At 42.9% G+C, this 17530-nt stretch overlaps 2 protein-coding genes across 5 annotated transcripts; one reads left to right on the top strand and one right to left on the bottom strand.

Moving 5' to 3' along the window:
- Window positions 1-930: 930 nt before the first annotated feature.
- Window positions 931-9281, bottom strand: LOC121996848 (myosin heavy chain, embryonic smooth muscle isoform-like). The gene is made up of 3 exons (XM_042550983.1): window positions 8822-9281; window positions 5113-5297; window positions 931-1836 (listed from the first exon to the last, which is right to left on the bottom strand). Exons 1-3 carry the CDS (start codon window positions 9279-9281, stop codon window positions 931-933), a joined length of 1551 nt encoding a protein of 516 aa, XP_042406917.1.
- A 5268-nt stretch (window positions 9282-14549) lies between these two features.
- LOC122020535 (putative pentatricopeptide repeat-containing protein At1g53330) lies at window positions 14550-17438 on the top strand. Of its 4 annotated transcripts, XM_042578519.1 has the most exons (3): window positions 14550-16317; window positions 16798-17020; window positions 17135-17438. In XM_042578519.1, the coding sequence occupies exon 1, from the start codon at window positions 14644-14646 to the stop codon at window positions 16030-16032; it is 1389 nt and encodes a 462-aa protein (XP_042434453.1). In that variant the 5' UTR covers window positions 14550-14643; the 3' UTR covers window positions 16033-16317; window positions 16798-17020; window positions 17135-17438. The 4 variants fall into 4 exon arrangements, with proteins under 4 accessions (XP_042434453.1, XP_042434461.1, XP_042434437.1 ...); XM_042578527.1 differs by lacking the exon at window positions 16798-17020; XM_042578503.1 differs by having other exon boundaries at window positions 16798-17438.
- Window positions 17439-17530: the final 92 nt, after the last annotated feature.

The raw sequence follows: 17530 nt of genomic DNA, 5'->3' as shown, positions 1-17530 counted from the left end.
CATTATCCCCGACTCCGTAGGTGTAGCGCAGGTCATCCCAATCTAGTTTGTCAAAAGTGGATGAACCAGGGTAGTATACCGCCGCCAAAGAAGGAAGAAAAGAGGGGGATGCCATGAGAAAAGAAACAGAAGGAGAAGAGATCGAGCGGGAAGCTATCAACGCAAAAGCAGAGATTCGGGAATGATACTTGATTCCAGCGGAAGGAAGAAGAAGACGTGCGAAGTCGGGAGGCGAAGCTTGAGGAGATTATTTATAACCGCCAAGCAGAGGGGCAGTTTCGTCAGACATCATCCATCAAAGAAAAATAATTGGCGGGAACAAAGAACACCGACGGATCTTCCTTGAAAATAACACCCAAGAGTATATTTGGAAAAGTATCGATGCGAAGTACGAGGAGATGGATCTCGGGGAAAAACAATAGTTATGGAAAGGTGCCCTCGCTTTCCTAGTCTAGGATTAACCCTCAATTTCTCGGTCTGAAGTTAGCCTGACCTGGATTACGAGGAAAAGAACAGGTCAGGGGGGTATGGCTGAGCCATGGCGGGCAGCAAAGAAAGGCAAGCCAAGTAGGTCGGGATATCAGCACAGACTAGGTCACTGTGTCTAAGCAAAGTTGAGTGGTCGCAGAAAAAGGCGAGAAAAGCAGGTCGGGGTAAAAGAGGGATTCCCGACCGGGGTCCAATAAGACAGGCTAGAGGGCCAAAACACATTCGTAGGGTCGCGGGTCGTACCGGTCGGGAAATATACCATAAAAGGGTGAACATACTATAAGAAAGTGGATAAGCTATAAGAAAAAATTGAAAGTCGGTGGTCATGTCACATCACAAGAAGATTAAACAGGAAAATGTAAATTCAAGTTTGAAGTTACAAGCAAAGCGAGAGTTGGACAACTGCATTTTTACATTAGAAGTGCATTACATAGTGTCATCTCAAGGATCATTGTCAGTAGGGTTGACAGGAGGCTCGGGGGGACAAGGCGCAGCGTCAGCAGGAGGCTCAGGGAGGAGGAACAAGTCGTCATCATCTTTAAAGGAAGGAAGCGACTCGTCTGGAATCTCTCTCATCAGGCGAGCGATATCTAAGAAATCTTCTGAGGGGGCAACGCAAAGCAGATCCTGCTCAAACATTTGTCGAGCCCCACCAGCCGCGCCACAACAAAGCATAAAATTCATCAAATCCCTTATCTTCCTCAAGAAGAAGGGGGAGGTGACGTATGCTTGCCTGTAGGCTCTCAGACGACCAACTTCTCCCGCCTGGTAATCTGTCAACTCTACCTGGGCCTTCTCTGTATCAACTCTGGCCTTCTCCGCATTAGCTCGGGCCAAAGTCAGATCTTGTTGACCCTGGGAAACATCCTCTTGAGCTTTCAAAAGGTCGGCCTGCATTGATTTAAGGGTCGCTTGGCTGGCCTCCCACTGGCTGTGAAAGGCCTTCTCCCGGTCTGAACTAGAGGCCAGTTGACCCTGGACATCAGTTAAAGTCTTCTGAAGGGCCTCCTGGGCTTCCTGCAGACTCGTCAACCGGGCGTCCTTTGCGTCCAGCTCCACCACTAGAGAGCGACGCCTCTCCACTTCAAAAGCCAATTTGGACTCGCTTGTCTGCAGAGCCGCTTCCAAAGTCTTTATCTTGTCAAAAGCCGCATGAGAAATGTTGCAGACAGACTCTGCAGACTCCCCAATCAGCTGAAGATAATGCGCTAGGTCCTCAGGAGTCGGGTTGAGGGGATCGCGGGGAGTTAGTGGCAACTCTAACTCTTCAAGACGAGCCTTTAATACTTCATTCTCCCTCTGTAAGTGGGAGGCGTACTGAATGGCACTTAGATTGGCAGAGCAGGCCTGCGTTAGATATAGGAAGAAAGATTATAGGAGCTTCCAGCAGAGGAGCCTTGATACAAGAAAACTTACGGAAATTATTTGGCGAGTAGCTTGATCTAGCCCCTCCATCGAAGGATTCTTCCAAAACTTCCGATTGCCCGATCGTCAGGATGCTGCTAAATCTCCCTCTAGTTCAACCAGAGCAATAGGGGGAGGAGCCTCTCCTGTAGTTTCTTCGGCAGCGCCGGACTCTGTGGAAGAGGGTAGGTGCCAAGAGTCAGTAAAGGCATACTTCTTGTGAATTTTCCCCCTAGATCGAGAAGTAGAAGCCGGAGCGGTTATCGGAAGGGAGGCAGATTGAGTGGCAGAACTCCCGGGCTGGTCCATTAGAGGAAGGGGTAGCTGCTCGGGAGAGAAGGCCTTAGATGGAAAAGAGGTCTGATCGGGAGTTATAGCCCGACCGGGGGTCGGAGCTGATATGTGAGGCGACATAATGGGAACTTCCGACCCTAAAGTAATCTCCCGGTCAGGAGTAGCAGTCCTGGCTTCCGAAGAATGAGAAGGGGCAACGGAACGACGGCCAGAAGGGAGAGGTGGAGGAGACGCCTTAATTGCTGGAATCACCCTCTTCCTTTTGTGTTATAGCCGTAATCGTTTAGCGGGTGGAGGGGACTCAGCTCGCTCCTCCTCGACCTGCTCTATAGTGGCTAGGTCGACCTGCTCTACAGTGGTCAGGTTGACTTGCTCTACAGTGGTCAGGTCTTCTACAGGAGCCACATCCGGGGGAAGGGCCGAGGAAGCTGTTAGAGTGTATACTAAAAGCCTAGCTTTTGGTATAAACATTTATCTAGAAATAAGAATCACATTGGTCAAATGTCTACATTTGTAATAAATGTAGTTGTTCAATTAATTTATATTGTAGATAACATGGTGTGTGGTGTCACACACAGAGGATCATGTTATCAGTACCTTATAAATTATAAACAGTAGCTCACGACCAAGATGGAAAGGAACAAACCATTTGAAGGTCGTAGTGTAATTAGGTATTAGTTTATCTTAACTATATAATTACACTAGTACACTTAGAGTGTATTGAGTAGGACCATTAGAGGTCGTTTCTTTTATACTGACTTTATAAAGAAACAAAGACCTCAGTTATTATGGAAGTGTGTGCTCTTAATCCTAATATAATAACAAGCACATATATTTGATATTTATTTTTAATTTGTCAATGGGTGAGATTTAGTTCGATGAATCAATAAGCGATAAGTTGGGAAATGATATCACTTATAGTGTGTGTTGTTGATTATAGAAGGAAACCGTGTCCTAGAGATACTAGGTTGGGAATGTCCCCAAGAGGAGCTCAAAAGGATTGTCATGTTAAACCTGCAGTGGATGACTTAGTCCGACATGATGATGAAGTTGAGTGGTACTACTTGAGCTAGATATTAATTAAGTGAGTTGTCGAACTTACTTAATTAGTGGACATTTGTTATCTTAAACACGTGGAGACTAACACACCATAATAAGAAGGAGCCCAAAATGTAATTTGGGATTGCATGCGTTCAATAATTAGTGGAATGAATTATTATTGATAAAATTGAGTGGGGCAAACACGGATGCTTAATTTTATCGGAGACCAAAACCAATTCTCGCTCCCTATCGTAGCCTCTTAATTATAGAGTACTATACCCACCTATACCCACCTTCTTACCCATCTTATAGGGGTCGGCCAAGCTAGCTTGGAGACCAAGCTAGGCCGGCCTTGCTTGAACTCAAGCTTAGGTGGCCGGCCCTATTAAAATAAAAAGGAATTTTATTTTTAAAATTTTTCTCATGTGGATAACATGATTTAAAAGAGAGTTTAAAATTTTAAAATTTTCCTTTTATAAGATTCTACAAAAGATTAAGAGAAGAGTTAAATCTCTTTCCTTATTTGTAGATTAAAAGGTTGATTTTAATTTTGGTAAAAACTTTCCTTTTAATCATGTTCATGATTTAAAAGAGAGTTTAAAAATTAAATATCTCTTTTATAAAGCTTCTACAAGGATTAAGAAAAGATTAGATATCTTTCCTTATTTGTAGATTGGAAGAGATTTTAATTTTTAAAGATAACTTTCTTTTTATCCACATGTTTAAAAGAAATATTTTAATTTATAAAATTTCTTTTTTATTGACCATCATGAAGGGAAAATTATTAGAGAAATTTTTTATAAAATTTTCGGAAACAAATTAGGAAAGTTTTAATTCTTGATTGAATTAAATTTCCTTTGCTTGGTTTAAAGTGGACGGCCACATTGTTGATGAGAAAAAAATATTTTTAATTAAATAAATTTTCCTTATCAATGGCAAAAGAATTAAGGAAATTTTTATTTAAATTTCCTTATTTGCCAAGGCCAAGGATTATAAAAGAGAGGGTAGAGGTGCCTTCATGGAGAACAACTCTATTATTTTTCCTCTCTCTTTTTCTTCCTTGGTGTGGCCGGCCATCCTCTCCTCCTTTCTTCTCTTTGATGGCCGAACCTCATCCTTCTTGTGGAGACTCATATGGTGGTCGGATCAAGTTTAGAGAAGAAGAAGAAGGAGACAAAGAAAGCTTTGTTTCTAGCATCCCTTGGAGCATGGTGGTGGTGGCCGAACCTCTTCATCCTAGAAGAAGTTTTGATGGCCGAAACTTGCAAGGAAGAAGAAGGTGCTTGGTGTTTCTCATCTCGGAAGATCGTTGCCCACACAACGTCCGAGGTTAGAAGAGGAATACCGTAGAAGATCAAGAGGTTTTTCTAAAAGGTATAACTAGTAATTTTTCTTTCCGCATCATACTAGTTATTTTTGGAAATAATACTAAATACAAGAGGCATACGATTCTAGAGTTTTGAATTTATTTTCGATATAGTGTTCTTTTGTTTTTCTTTTCCTTGTGATTTGATTGTTCTTTTCGGTTAACCTAAAGTTATTTTAGGAAATTAAATATTAACTTTCTATAAAAGGTTTTGTCTAGTCGGTGGTGGTTGCTCCCATATCCAAGAAGGTCATGTGCCTCGCCACGTCAGTACTGGGAACCGATTATGGAAATTAATATTTAATGGAATTAATAACTTAAGGTGACTTGGGTCGAACGTAAGTTGACTTGGGTCCAACGTCAAAAAGAATAGATTAAGTTTTGGATCAAACGTGTTAAGTTCCGCAGGCGATCCAAAATTTAATTTAAAAGAACACATGGTAGCTAGGAAAAGGTTCAGACCTTTGTACAAAATTTTTGTACAGTGGAACCTCTAGGCTTTCCGAGTAGCAACCAACAGAAGCTTCCTCCTGGCCCGGTGCAGGTGGCGCGAGTTGAGAGGCAGAAGGGGCGGACTGCAGAGCAGAAGGGACATATCGGGAGGAAGCCGCCAAGCCCTGCTTAAGTTCCGCGCTGAGAGTTTTCAGAATGGAGAAAGATTGGCGTTTTATATCTGAGGAGTATGCGCGGAGCATGGGAGCCTCTACAAAGTGAAAGAGAAATACCTCAGTTAGCGAAAAATAGCAAAAAGGAAAACAGGTTCTTACTTAACGGAGCCCCTATATCCGCTTGAACTGGGCTGAGCCCGAACAAATACAAAAAGCCTTCCAATAGTAGTATAGACAAGCGAACGCTCACTCCTTGAAGTTTTGAGGAAGCGGCATCGCAGGAAGGCTGATGGTGATGTACAGGAAGGTTGGAAGGAATATCAGGGCGCCAAGGGATCGGTTTGACCAAGGGTAAAGATGTAGGTAGTCTAATAAAGAAGAAGCGTGACTTCCACCCCTTGTTGGAAGAGGGCATGTCAGAAAAGAACTTAAAGCCAGGCCTAGCCTGTACCATAAACACTCCTGGTTCTGAGCGTTTGAAAGAATAAAAATGATGGAAGAGCTGAACAGTTAGGGGAATTTGGTATATGCGGCATAGAATGTCAGTGCCACAAACTGTTCTAAAGAAGTTGGGAGCAAACTGAGAAGGGCATATGCCAAAGTATTAGCTTAGAGAGGAAATAAAAGGATGGATGGGGAAACGAAGGCCCCCAGTAGTTGATCCCTGAAAACGATCATAAAACCTTCAGGAGGGGATGAAGGATGCTCGTTGGGTGTGGGGATTCGAAGTTCGTATTCTTTGCCAAGCTTCAGGTCAGACTGAATCATGGACAGGTCATGGTTGTCTATGTTAGAAATGAAACACGAGTACCAAAAGGAGGCCTTACCGTCAGCCATTATCAAAGGGAAGAAGGTTGAAGAAGGGGTTAGTCGAGAAGAGGAAGAGCGCCAAGCGTGAATAGTCTAGAAGGGGAAGGGTCGGGACACCAGAGACGGCGAAGCAACACGAAGACGAAGGCAGTTGAAACGGTCAAGGCAATGACGGTGGACTGCCTTCAGGGCTTATAAAGAGGGTTTTCCTAGGGAATATCGAAAAGATGCGTCGAGTATATTTTTGGGTAAAACGCCCAAAACCGTCCGATCATAGAACGATAGGCTTTTCTGGGAGGTCGTGTACAAAAAGGAGTGAGGTTGGCGGCGTCATACAGCGTAAGCAATAAAGGCGTGGGACAGGTGTCGAGCCCCTATGAAGCGTATTAATGATGGATGTAATAAGGAAATAATGAGATAAAGCGGGTGTACGGAAACGCTTACCACGCGATTTTCTCGGGAAGCGGCGAAGAGAAGTGGCGGGAAAGAAATTTGAATGTGGCGAGGCCGGGACTGAGTAAGATTTTAATATATTTTCCTCACAATACATCTGATATGGTATATTTCTTGATTGCAGACAAAGTTGAAGCAATCTCTTTGAGTGATTCCTGGTCGGGAAATCACCTCCGGGTCAGCAATATTTATCCTGGTCGAGAAACGACCTTCCAGGTCGGCTGTCCCAGACTCTCGCCTCAATGCGAGTTATAAGTGAGCAAGGCTCTCACGCCCAATGACATTTCAGGTCGGTTATCCCAGACTCTCGCCCCAGTGCGAGTTATAAGTGAGCAAGGCTCTCACGCCCAACGACCTTTCAGATCGGATGTCCCAGACTCTCGTCCCAGTGCGAGTTATAAGTGAGCAAGGCTCTCACGCCCAACGACCTTTCAGGTCGGTTGTCCCAGACTCTTGCCTCAATGTGAGTTATAAGTGAGCAAGACTCTCACGCCCAATGACCTTTTAGGTCGGTTGTCCCAGACTCTCGCCCCAGTGCGAGCTATAAGTGAGCAAGGCTCTCACGCCCAACGACCTTTCAGGTCGGCTGTCCTAGACTCTCGCCCCAGTGTGAGTTATAAGTGAGCAAGGCTCTCACGCCACCTTCTGGTCGGGTCCCTGACTCTCGCCCCAGGCGAGTTATAAGTGAGTAAGGCTCTCACGCCCGTGACCTTCTCTTCAGTTCCCACACTCGCGCCCTCAGCGAGTTATAAGTGAGCAAGGTTCTCACGTCCAACGACTATTGTTGTCGCACTCTCACCCCGGCGAGTTATAAGTGAGCAAGGCTCTCACTGAACGACCTTCTGGCCGTGTCCCGGACTCGCCTTAGTGCAAGCATAAGTGAGCAAGGCTTTCCACGCAACGACCTTCCGGTCGGTCCCACACACTCTCGCCTCGGTCAGTTATAAGTGAGCAAGGCTCACGCCCAACGACCTTTGCTGTCGGTTGTCATTCTCGCCTCGGTCACAAGTTATAAGTGAGCAAGGCTCTCACGCCCAACGACCTTTCAGGTCGGCTGTCCCAGACTCTCACCCTAGTGCGAGTTATAAGTGAGCAAGTCTCTCACGCCCAACAACCTTTCAGGTCGGCTGTCCCAGACTCTCGCCCCAGTGCGAGTTATAAGTGAGCAAGGCTCTCACGCCCAACGACCTTTCAGGTCGGTTGTCCCAGACTCTCGCCCCAGTGCAAGTTATAAGTGAGCAAGGCTCTCACGCCCAACGACCTTTCAGGTTAGCTGTCCCAGACTCTTGCCCCAGTGTGAGTTATAAGTGAGCAAGGCTCTCACGCCCAACGACCTTTCAGGTCGGCTGTCCTAGACTCTCGCCCTAGTGCTAGGGCTGTAATCGAGTCGAGCCGAGCTTGAGCTCATGCCAGCTCGAGCTCGAGCTCGAGAAAACTGCATAGGTTCAAGCTCGGCTCAAGCTTGATCGAGCTTTTGAGTTTAAGCTCGAGCTCGAGCTCGAGTCAAGCTCAAGTCGAGCTCGAGCCGACTCGAGCTTGACTTGGAAAAATAAATTAAAAACCTGTCCCAATGGAGATTTGAACCGTAGACCTTAAATACACCAAATGATATGCTCTAGCCACAAACTCCTCCTTAACTTATTCTTTATTTTAAAATTAATAATAATTTTAATTATTAAAATATTAAATTAACCTGGCTCGATAAGGCTCAACGAGCCTTCGAGCCAGTGTTAAATGAGCTCGAGCTCGACTCGAATGTTAAACGAGTCGGCTCGAGCTCGGCTTGAGCTCGGTCAAATTCGAGCTCAAGTCGAGCTTTGACCGAGTCGCTCGCGAGCGGCTCGGCTCATTTGCAGCCCTGCCCAGTGCGAGTTAAAAGTGAGCAAGGCTCTCACGCCTAACGACCTTTCTGGTCGGTTGTCCCAGACTCTTGCCTCAGTGTGAGTTATAAGTGAGCATGCTCTCACGATCAACGACCTTCTCGGTCGGGGCAAGGAATTTCTCGGTCAATACTCCTTATCCTCGCTGATGCACCATGCAGCAGGCCAAGTTACCGTGTTGGACGCGTCAATAAGCAGTATTCAGGGGTTCTTGCTAAAACTGAAATCTCGCAGACACATCTTCAGGCGTCTCATTGGCTTTAGCCAAAAGCTTATATGTTATGAAGTAAAATGGGGTAAGCAAGATATTTTTATTATTGCTATTTTTGCTAGAAATATTAGACAAATGCAGATGTTCTATAAAAACATGATGATACCGAGCCATAGAGGGGGGGCTACACCATGAGTGGAATCCAGAAAATAGTTTTTATTCCGTTAAATCAAAAGGTACATTTTTCAAGGGTTTACATGACTACCAGAGCCGGAGGCTTGATCCTTTCGGGTTAAATGAGCTTGGGCCTTAGTTAAATCTTCCTTGAGAAGGTTGATGGTGCGCTTCAGTTGCCCAATAGCCTCATCTTTGAGCCGGCCTTCCTCTTTTAGGAGAGCCACCTCATCTTCATGCTTCATTTTCAAATAAATAATATAATGGACTTGGCTTTGGAAATCAGATTGAACTTTTAGCTTAAGAGCAACTTCAGCCCGAGTTCTGGATTTGGCGGCCAGCCATAAGCTTTCCATTTCGTGTGTAAGGGATGCTTGAAGATCTCTGCTCTCAGTCATCTCCAGCAAGATTTCTTCTTTTTGAGCCAGTAATTCCGTCAGAGCGGCAATTTGCTGAAGTGAGGCTTCCTCTTTTTGATCCGATAACTCCAGCAGATGGGAAGTTTGTCGAAGTAAAGAAGCAAGTTCGTCAGGTTCCGTCGTGGGTTCCATGGAGAAGAGATATCATATTGATAGCTTGAGGCATTAGATGCTTGGACTTTTTATAAGTAGGGAGAAGGTGAAGGGATTTCCTCGGAACTCAAGGCGGCGCTTGAGAAACAATGTAACATTTATAGGAGGAAAGTGCGCTCAGAGGTTGAGGAGTCAACATAAGCATAGAAGGAGATTGTTCATCTCTTAGGATGACAAGAAATTCTACAAAAGGCGGCAAGAAGACAGGTCGGCAAAAAACGCGGGACCCAGGTCAGTTAACACAAGGCGTGGGGTCTAGTCAGTCGGACTAGAGTCTCCTTCGACTAGGCTTGAGGGGGAGGCTTGTGATACGACACATGTTCGTGGGGTCGGTAAAATGATGTGGTGGTGAGTCAAGACCACAAGAGGGTCAGAAGTCAAGCTGACATGGAGGTCAGAAGTCAAGCCTCCATGTCTGGTCCGAAATCAAGCTAATGTGGAGGTCAGGAAGGTCAAAAGTCTAGCCTCCGTGTCCGGCCCAAAATCAAGATGACGTGGAGGTCAGGAAGGTCAAAAGTCTAGCCTCCGTGGCTGGTCAGAAGTCAAGATTACATGGCCATGGTCAAAGTCTCAGCTAACGGGGCGATCAAGGGATAGGAGTATAAATCTGACAAGGGCCAGCCCTGATAGCGGTCAGAGACAGGGCCCATGAGCCAGGTACATTTGAGGATTGAGCCCCTAAGTCTTGGGTAAAGGAAAGAAGGCTTTGGGCGTAGAATAAACAGACCTGGCATGCACGTCGGGACATAAAAGACAAGGATAACGGTAAACAGCAGGTCGGGAAACAGACCTGGCTGGTAGGTCTGGAAATGCCAGTCATGGATAACAGCGGATAGAGGCAGGTCTGGATATAGACCTAGCGTACAGGTCTGGAAGTGTCAGTCATGAATAGCAGTAAATAGTAAACATGTCTGGATACAGACCTAGCGTACAGGTTTGGAAGTGCCAGTCATGAATAGCAATAAATAGTAAACAGGTCTGGATACAGACCTGGCGTGTAGGTCGGGACGTACAAGTCAAGGATAACGGTAAACAGAGGCAGGTCGGTACACAGACCTGGCTGGTAGGTCTGGAAGTGCCAGTCATGGATAACAGCGGATAGAGGCAGGTCTGGATACATACCTGGCGTACATGTCTGGAAGTGTCAGTCATGAATAGCAGTAAACAATAAACAGGTCTGGACACAGACCTGGCACGCAGGTCAGGATGTACAAGACATAACGATAAACAGCAGGTCGGGAAACAGACCTGGCGTGCAGGTCGGGATGTACAAGACATAACGGTAAACAGAAGCGGGTCGGGAAGTAGCTTAGCGTGCAGGTCGGGACATACAAGCCAAGGATAACGGTAAACAGCGGGTTGGGACACAGACCTAGCGTGCAGATCGGGACATACAAGCCAAGGATAACGGTTAACAGAAGCGGGTCAGGAAACAGATCGGTCAGGCAGGTCGGAGCGTACAAGCCATGGATAGTGTGGATCGAAGCAGGTCAGGATGTAGACTTAGCGTTTAGGTACTATAGGACAAGCAAGCCAAGGAATAGTAACCACTTGTCATAGAGTGTCAGAGAACAATCAAGGTGTCAGGGAATATGCTAACAGTCGGGTCGCACTACGCCATCGATTTTGCCGTCAGCTTATCAGGAAGAGTCACGTGTCAGTCACCGCCAGACAAAGCCTGACAACTGACATTCTCTGACACTTGCCAAGTCTCAGAGGAATCCGTTGCAGTATAAAAAGGGATGCTTTATCCCTTATGCAGGTATGCTCACTTGTCATTTCTCACTAGTCTTTACTTTTCGTCCTTTCTCTGTGATTTTTGGGGGAAAAGTACCTGACTTGAGAGTTGGAGGGCCTGACCCGGGGACTTTTCCCCTGGTTTCTGGTCTCTAACGATCCGTGGGCTCGTCTGAGTGTGTGCAGAGCCACAGTGTCATCGTCCTGGTCATCTGTCTTCGTCAGCCGCCCGTGAGAACCTTTCTAGGGGGGTGCCAGGTAGATCTGAGGCTTCAGCGACTTTCCGTCAACTTCCAACACACCAAGGCCTGCCTTCATCCGACTCAGCTTCCGGACGGGATTAGTCGGGTTAAAGGGATGATCAATTACAAGCCTCAGTACCCTTAGCCCGACAAACCAGGCTGGATAACTTTCAAAAACTAGACCGAATTTAAATAGGTTGAGATATTATCTCAGTAATCAGAAACCAGCCTCTAGTCATAGGGACACCCGACCAAGAGGTCGATCGGGCATTCTCTGCTGGACGGTTAGAGGGAATCCAGAAGCACGCAACCCAAGTACATGGCTGGATGGTCATAAAATCGTCCTGACCTAAGAGACTCGTCTCTATAAGTTCACTCAGATGATCTCTAGAGTCACAATATATATTCAAGCAGTTCTAAAGACAATGTGTGATTTCATTCAGATCTCTAGAGTTACAATCTATATTTGAGCAACCCTAAAGACAAGGCATGATTTCACTCCAATCTCCAGAGTCACAACATATATTTGAGCAGTCCTAAAGACAGGGCCGAATTTCACTCAAAGCACCATAATTAAGGTTCCATTCATCCTTCACCACAATGGGTACCCGGTCAAGACAACCCCTGCCCGAGATATATCTAGGGATCAAATTGGTCAGAGAATCCTAATAATATGTCAAAGAATCCTAGCAGTCTGTCAGAGAATATTTCTTTGTGCTTCCCTTAGTCGACATATTATGACAATATATTCCTTTAATCGCCTCATTAATAACGTTAATAACAAAAAGGGTGTACACGTGCAATGAAAGATTCCTCAGACTGGGATTACACTCCTTCCAGGCACATATACTCCGTTACTCGACAACTTTTGACATCTGACATTCTCTATCATCTCATGATTGCGGAGGTTATAGAGATGATATATAAACAAAGGGTCTTCTCCGATGACGAGGTATGCACATTTGATACATTGTACTGCGTGCATCCTATTATTCATTCCTACTGTTCTACTTTCCACCTAAGCGATACATTAACTTAGCATCGGAGGACCTTTGATAGAGACCCCTACCAACCAAGAGTCTTCGATTCAATCTAGAGGTCTTCGACCAGTTAATGTCATAGCAAATTACCCAGCGCATCATCTCCAACTTTCAAACATGATCAATGTTATATTTTAAAAATCAGTAACATCATCGTATTACATTTTAAAGAATAACATCATTGTAGTATTGTATTTTAAAAATTAACATAATTGTTCTTTATAATATATATTGTTTGTTGAATGAGCACCAAAATAGTAATTAGTAGGAGGGATAAAATAATAAATAAATATACTTTTAAAAAATCTAAAAATTAGATCTGCCTTATGAGAATTCCATGACCTTCAATAGGTCCTGATCAATTACGACAGTATTAATAAAACACTGTTACATTTATAATAATTTGTGAAAATGGATACAATATTCAACAGCACTCTAAAATATGCTATATTCTAACCCTTTTAAATAAGAACATCCCAAAAATATTTTAGTTAGATTAATTTTGATTAAAATTATTATAATATAAAATAATTTTAGTTAAAATTATTGGATGTTATATAATTTAATGTTTTTAGAATAATATTTTTTTATTAAAATTAATATGATATATGGATATTTTTAGAAAAAAAAATCAAACATTCAACAAATTACTGAAATTCTGGAATACTCAGATCAGATCACGTACTCAAAATTTAAAATTAACAAATCACATGTCCAATTTTAATTTTGCCTCTCTCTCAATATTCTCAATCGATTGATAAATCTACTCATCGATTGGGAATAATTACATGGTCATGTAATATTTCATCAATTGATTGTTATAGTGTAACAATCAATTCATAAAATTTAACTTATTGGAAATGAGTTGAAAAAATCATTGTGCTCAATATATCAAATTTTATATTTGACTGTATAAATATAATCAGAAGAACTAGATAAATACAAGAGATATGATTTCACATCATTCCTAACTCTCTAAGTTTATCAACCAATTTTAGAAAGTTCGAAATGACATAAAATCAAGTGTTATATGTTTGTCCTGATTATATTTATATTATAAAATATCATTGAGATACATCATATTGAGATAAATAATTTTTTGAATATGATCGAATCGATTCGTGTTAAAAAGTACTCTCAATATAGTGTGCAAAATTAATATTTAATGACATAGATATAATTACGAGAACTAAATTAACACATAGGACTTAGTTCCATATCATTTTGAACTCTCTACGTCCATTAATTTGTTTTAGTCGAAATTGATTGATGGACTTAGAGAACTAAAGTCTTATGTGTTTGTCTGATTTATTTGATTATATCTATATATTCAAATATTAATTTGATATATTATATTAAGAATAATGATTTTTTCAACTTATTAATGATCGAGTTAAATTTTATCAATCGATTACTATATCGATAAACGTAATCATTTACAATTGATTATTGCAATCTACCAATCGATTAGGAAGAATAAGAGGGGTAAAAGTGAAATTATATATGTAATTTTATAATTTTATAATTTATGTACATGATTTAGATATTCACTTCAGCTACGTGATTAAGTAATTTATCGAATATGTTATTTTTCTTCCAAAAAAAAATCCATATATCATAATAATTTTGATAAAAAAAATATTATTCCAAAAATATCAAAATTATATATTATAATTTTAATTAAAATTCATTATCTTGTCCATCCAATCTACTACGGCAACGTATTTAATTCGAGTAGGACGTTTCCTTTCCCGTCTGGCTCTTTTATTTTTCTCTTCCTCCCACGTTGGCTGTCCAATGGAAACACGTCCAGAATCCAATGCTCCCATTACGGCTGCTGTTTCCGTGGCATAGTGGCATGTGCCTCCGGGCCCACGAAGCATCCCCCACCATTCTCCATGGACCCACCATCCTTTCGCGGCTATTGGAGATCACACGAGTCTGGCTACTCCGATCGATCCTCAAAGTTAAAGCCTTTTTAACGGCCCATTCTTAATCCGGTAGGTCTCGAAGCTCTCAAGGGCCACTCTGAACACCCATCCTCTGCTCAAAGGTCTCTCTCTATAATTTCTAACACAGCTTGGAAATTGGTGTGGTGAATCAATGATGCAGATATGCAAATGTTGGTGTGGTGAATCAATGCATAAGCAATGTTAATGCATGGGCGAGGATATTCGAGGAAACTCCTCATGTATATAATTGAAACCTCGAATATTATTAAGGCATAATATCAAATCAAAACCTAAAGTTGTGGGTTGATCCTTACTGCTGCTGCTTTGGTTCGGTTCGGGACTTCGGGTACCCTGTCAGCAGCCCCATTCGATGGAGAAGGCCTCCAAGGTGACGCCTTTCCGCCTCACCTCCCTTATTCGCCTCGAGGCGAATCCTCATCTCGCCCTCCAGCTCTTCCGCAACCCTGTACCGTCTCACCCCAAGACCTTCCGCCGCAGCGCGCGATCTTACGACCTTGTCATCTGCAAGCTTGGCAAGGGCCGCATGTTCATGGAGATGGAGGAAGTCCTCAGCCAGATGAGTTTAGAGACCCGCTTTGTCGCCAAGGAAGCCCTCTTCTGCCGTATCATCTCCTTCTACGGCCGAGCCCGCATGCCGGCCGAAGCACGCCGCACCTTCGAGCGCATCCCTTCCTTCCGCTGCCTCCGGACCATCCGGTCCTTCAACACCCTCCTCCACGCCACCATCACTTGCGGCGACCTAGAGGGTGCCAAATCTTTGCTCCGTGGCCTCGATGACTACTGTCTGACCCCCGACGCGTGCACATACAACGTACTGATCCGCGCCCGTATAGCTTCAGGCTCTCTTCCAGGAGCATGGGAGTTGTTTGACGATATGCGGACGAGAGGGATCGATCCGACTGATTTCACATTTGCCACTCTGGTATCCGGTCTCTGTGCCAATTCAATGCTGGATGACGCTTTTAGGCTAAAAGAGACGATGGTGAAGCAATACAATGTGAAGCCCAATGTTTGTGTATACAAGTCTCTGCTCAAAGGTCTCTGTAAAGATGGCAACTTGGACCTCGCACTTCAGCTAAAAGAAGAGATGCTTTTAGACACAAATTTGAAGTTGGACTCCACTGCCTATTCTACCCTGATTCGTTTTCTCTTTGAAGCCAGCAGGAAAGGAGAGGTGGTTGATATCCTGGAGGAAATGAAGCGACTTGGGTTAAAGCCGGATGTTGTGACTTACAATGCAATTCTCAGTGGGTTCTGCAAAGATGAGAAGGACTTTGACGCCGCCTATGAGACTCTGAATGAGATGGCGAAACAAGGCTGCAAGCCAGATGTCGTGAGTTACAACATAATCATTTCCGGACTTTGTGAGGCAGGTAAGTGGATGGATGCAAGTGAGCTTTTTGATGATATGCCAAGAAGGGGATGCCCTGCTGATGTTGTATCTTACCGGACTTTATTCAAGGGTCTATGTGATGCTGGACAAGTCCGAAGGGCAAGGATGGTTATGGATGAGATGTTGTTCAAAGGGTATAAACCTTATCCGGTGAGTTTGTGGAAATTTTTGGAGAAATTGCTGGATGGAGAGGAGAATTGGAGTTTGGTTGGGTCAACTTTGACTAATTTGGTGAAGGCAAATGCTATGGGCTCTGATGAGTGGCAGAAGATAATTACTACTACATTGGTCGAGTCAGAGAATTTGATAGTTAAGGAGCTTTTGCATAGTTTGACAGTAAATTGAATGGCCTCATATATCCTGGCAACTGTGACCAAAGTGGGTGCTGGATCAGGCCATCATAGAAGATGAATGTTGGAAAATTTTGTATACTCTTACCCAGGTTTGAAGCTTTGCATGGACCAGAGAAAATCAGAGTCTAGTAAAATTTTGTCAGCATGTAAGAAATTTAGGATCTCGACCACGAAAGCATGACTGTCAGCATTCAAGAGTCTCTATAATAGTGCTAACATATCTCTTTGTACAGTTCGAGCACTCTCAACCAGAGTTCTCTTATAAGCTGTACACAAGGTGAGCAGAAACCTTCTCATCGTACAGTAAGTGCAAATTTCCCCTTGTCCATTATATGTTTAACTTGAAATTTTCACCAATGTTGCATAAAGTGTCCATGCTAAATATCCGTGTAAATAGCTCTTTGTTCATTTATAAGGAAGAATGAATGGTGATTTTTTTTAAACGTACAGTAGACTGACCTTGAGTAGGCAACTGAAATCAGATATAAATATTACATCATGTAGTCAACAGAAGATTAACTATCTGATTAATTAGTTAGACGGCGGGAGAAATTAGGAAATCAACATTTAGAAATCCTACTTATTAGCTTTTTTTCTCATCTATGGCCAAAACATATTAACTATCTTAGAAGTATGAATGTCTTTGTATGCACATATCTTGTTTCTTTCATTATGAAATTATATATGCGAACATATTCCATGTTAAAACTAGTTGTAATTTGATTTATGTACTAATGTGGACTTTATTTTACTACAGAGAATTATCATAGGTGAAGTAGTCAGACATAAGAAACAACTACTCAACCATGATTGAGAGCAATGCAGAAACATAGAACGATTCTTGTATTCTTCCATCTCAGAATAATAAAAAGTTGCACTACACTACTTACTGGTTTTCTAATAAATGTACCCCTCCCTTCATAGTTCGACATTTTAAGTTGTTATTGAGAAGCAATTATCATTGGGAAACGAATCGCAGGGTAATTCTCCTTTGGCAAGCATTTCATTATAGCATACACCAAAGTTGTGTTACTCAATTTCTCTGCCAGAGGAGAACTGCTCCACATTTATCCTCCTCGTGTTTGTCTGACCAGGCTTGAGTATAGGCGATGATCAACGACACATTTATAGCACCTGGAAGTGGAGATAATTTATGGATATGCTACAGGATATCCTTCCAAGGCTCTATTATTCTTTAGATTGACAGGATTTTCTATCACTCCACATTTCTCTTCCTTAGCTTTCTTCCTTTAGATTGCGCTTTTGGAATTGCACTAGTGAACTTGTATTGCTCTTCCACCCCATTTCCTTACGCTTCATGGGTATTTCATGAACAATTGATATATTGTTTGAACAATTGATTATATATTTTATATCCATATCCATTTTAGCTCTTCATATTTACGTCAATCGATTCAGGATATTATTCAGTAGCACCAAAGTCTCGAATTGATTGCTACAGTATAATAATTAATTAAAAAGATTTAATT

This window comes from Zingiber officinale, chromosome 1A (genome assembly GCF_018446385.1).
Source record: "Zingiber officinale cultivar Zhangliang chromosome 1A, Zo_v1.1, whole genome shotgun sequence".
Classification (NCBI taxonomy): domain Eukaryota; kingdom Viridiplantae; phylum Streptophyta; class Magnoliopsida; order Zingiberales; family Zingiberaceae; genus Zingiber; species Zingiber officinale.
This window is presented reverse-complemented; position numbering and strand designations above follow the sequence as displayed.

Excerpts from the sequence above, each read along its gene's own strand:
- LOC122020535 (XM_042578527.1), top strand. The coding sequence starts at position 14,644 with ATGGAGAAGGCCTCCAAGGTGACGCCTTTCCGCCTCACCTCCCTTATT.
- LOC121996848 (XM_042550983.1), bottom strand. The coding sequence starts at position 9,281 with ATGGAACCCACGACGGAACCTGACGAACTTGCTTCTTTACTTCGACAA. Across the intron at positions 5,298-8,821 it reads GGATCAAGCCTCCGGCTCTG|AGGCTCCCATGCTCCGCGCA; the intron begins GTAGTCATGTAA and ends TTCACTTTGTAG. Across the intron at positions 1,837-5,112 it reads CGGGCCAGGAGGAAGCTTCT|GCCTGCTCTGCCAATCTAAG; the intron begins GTTGGTTGCTAC and ends TATCTAACGCAG.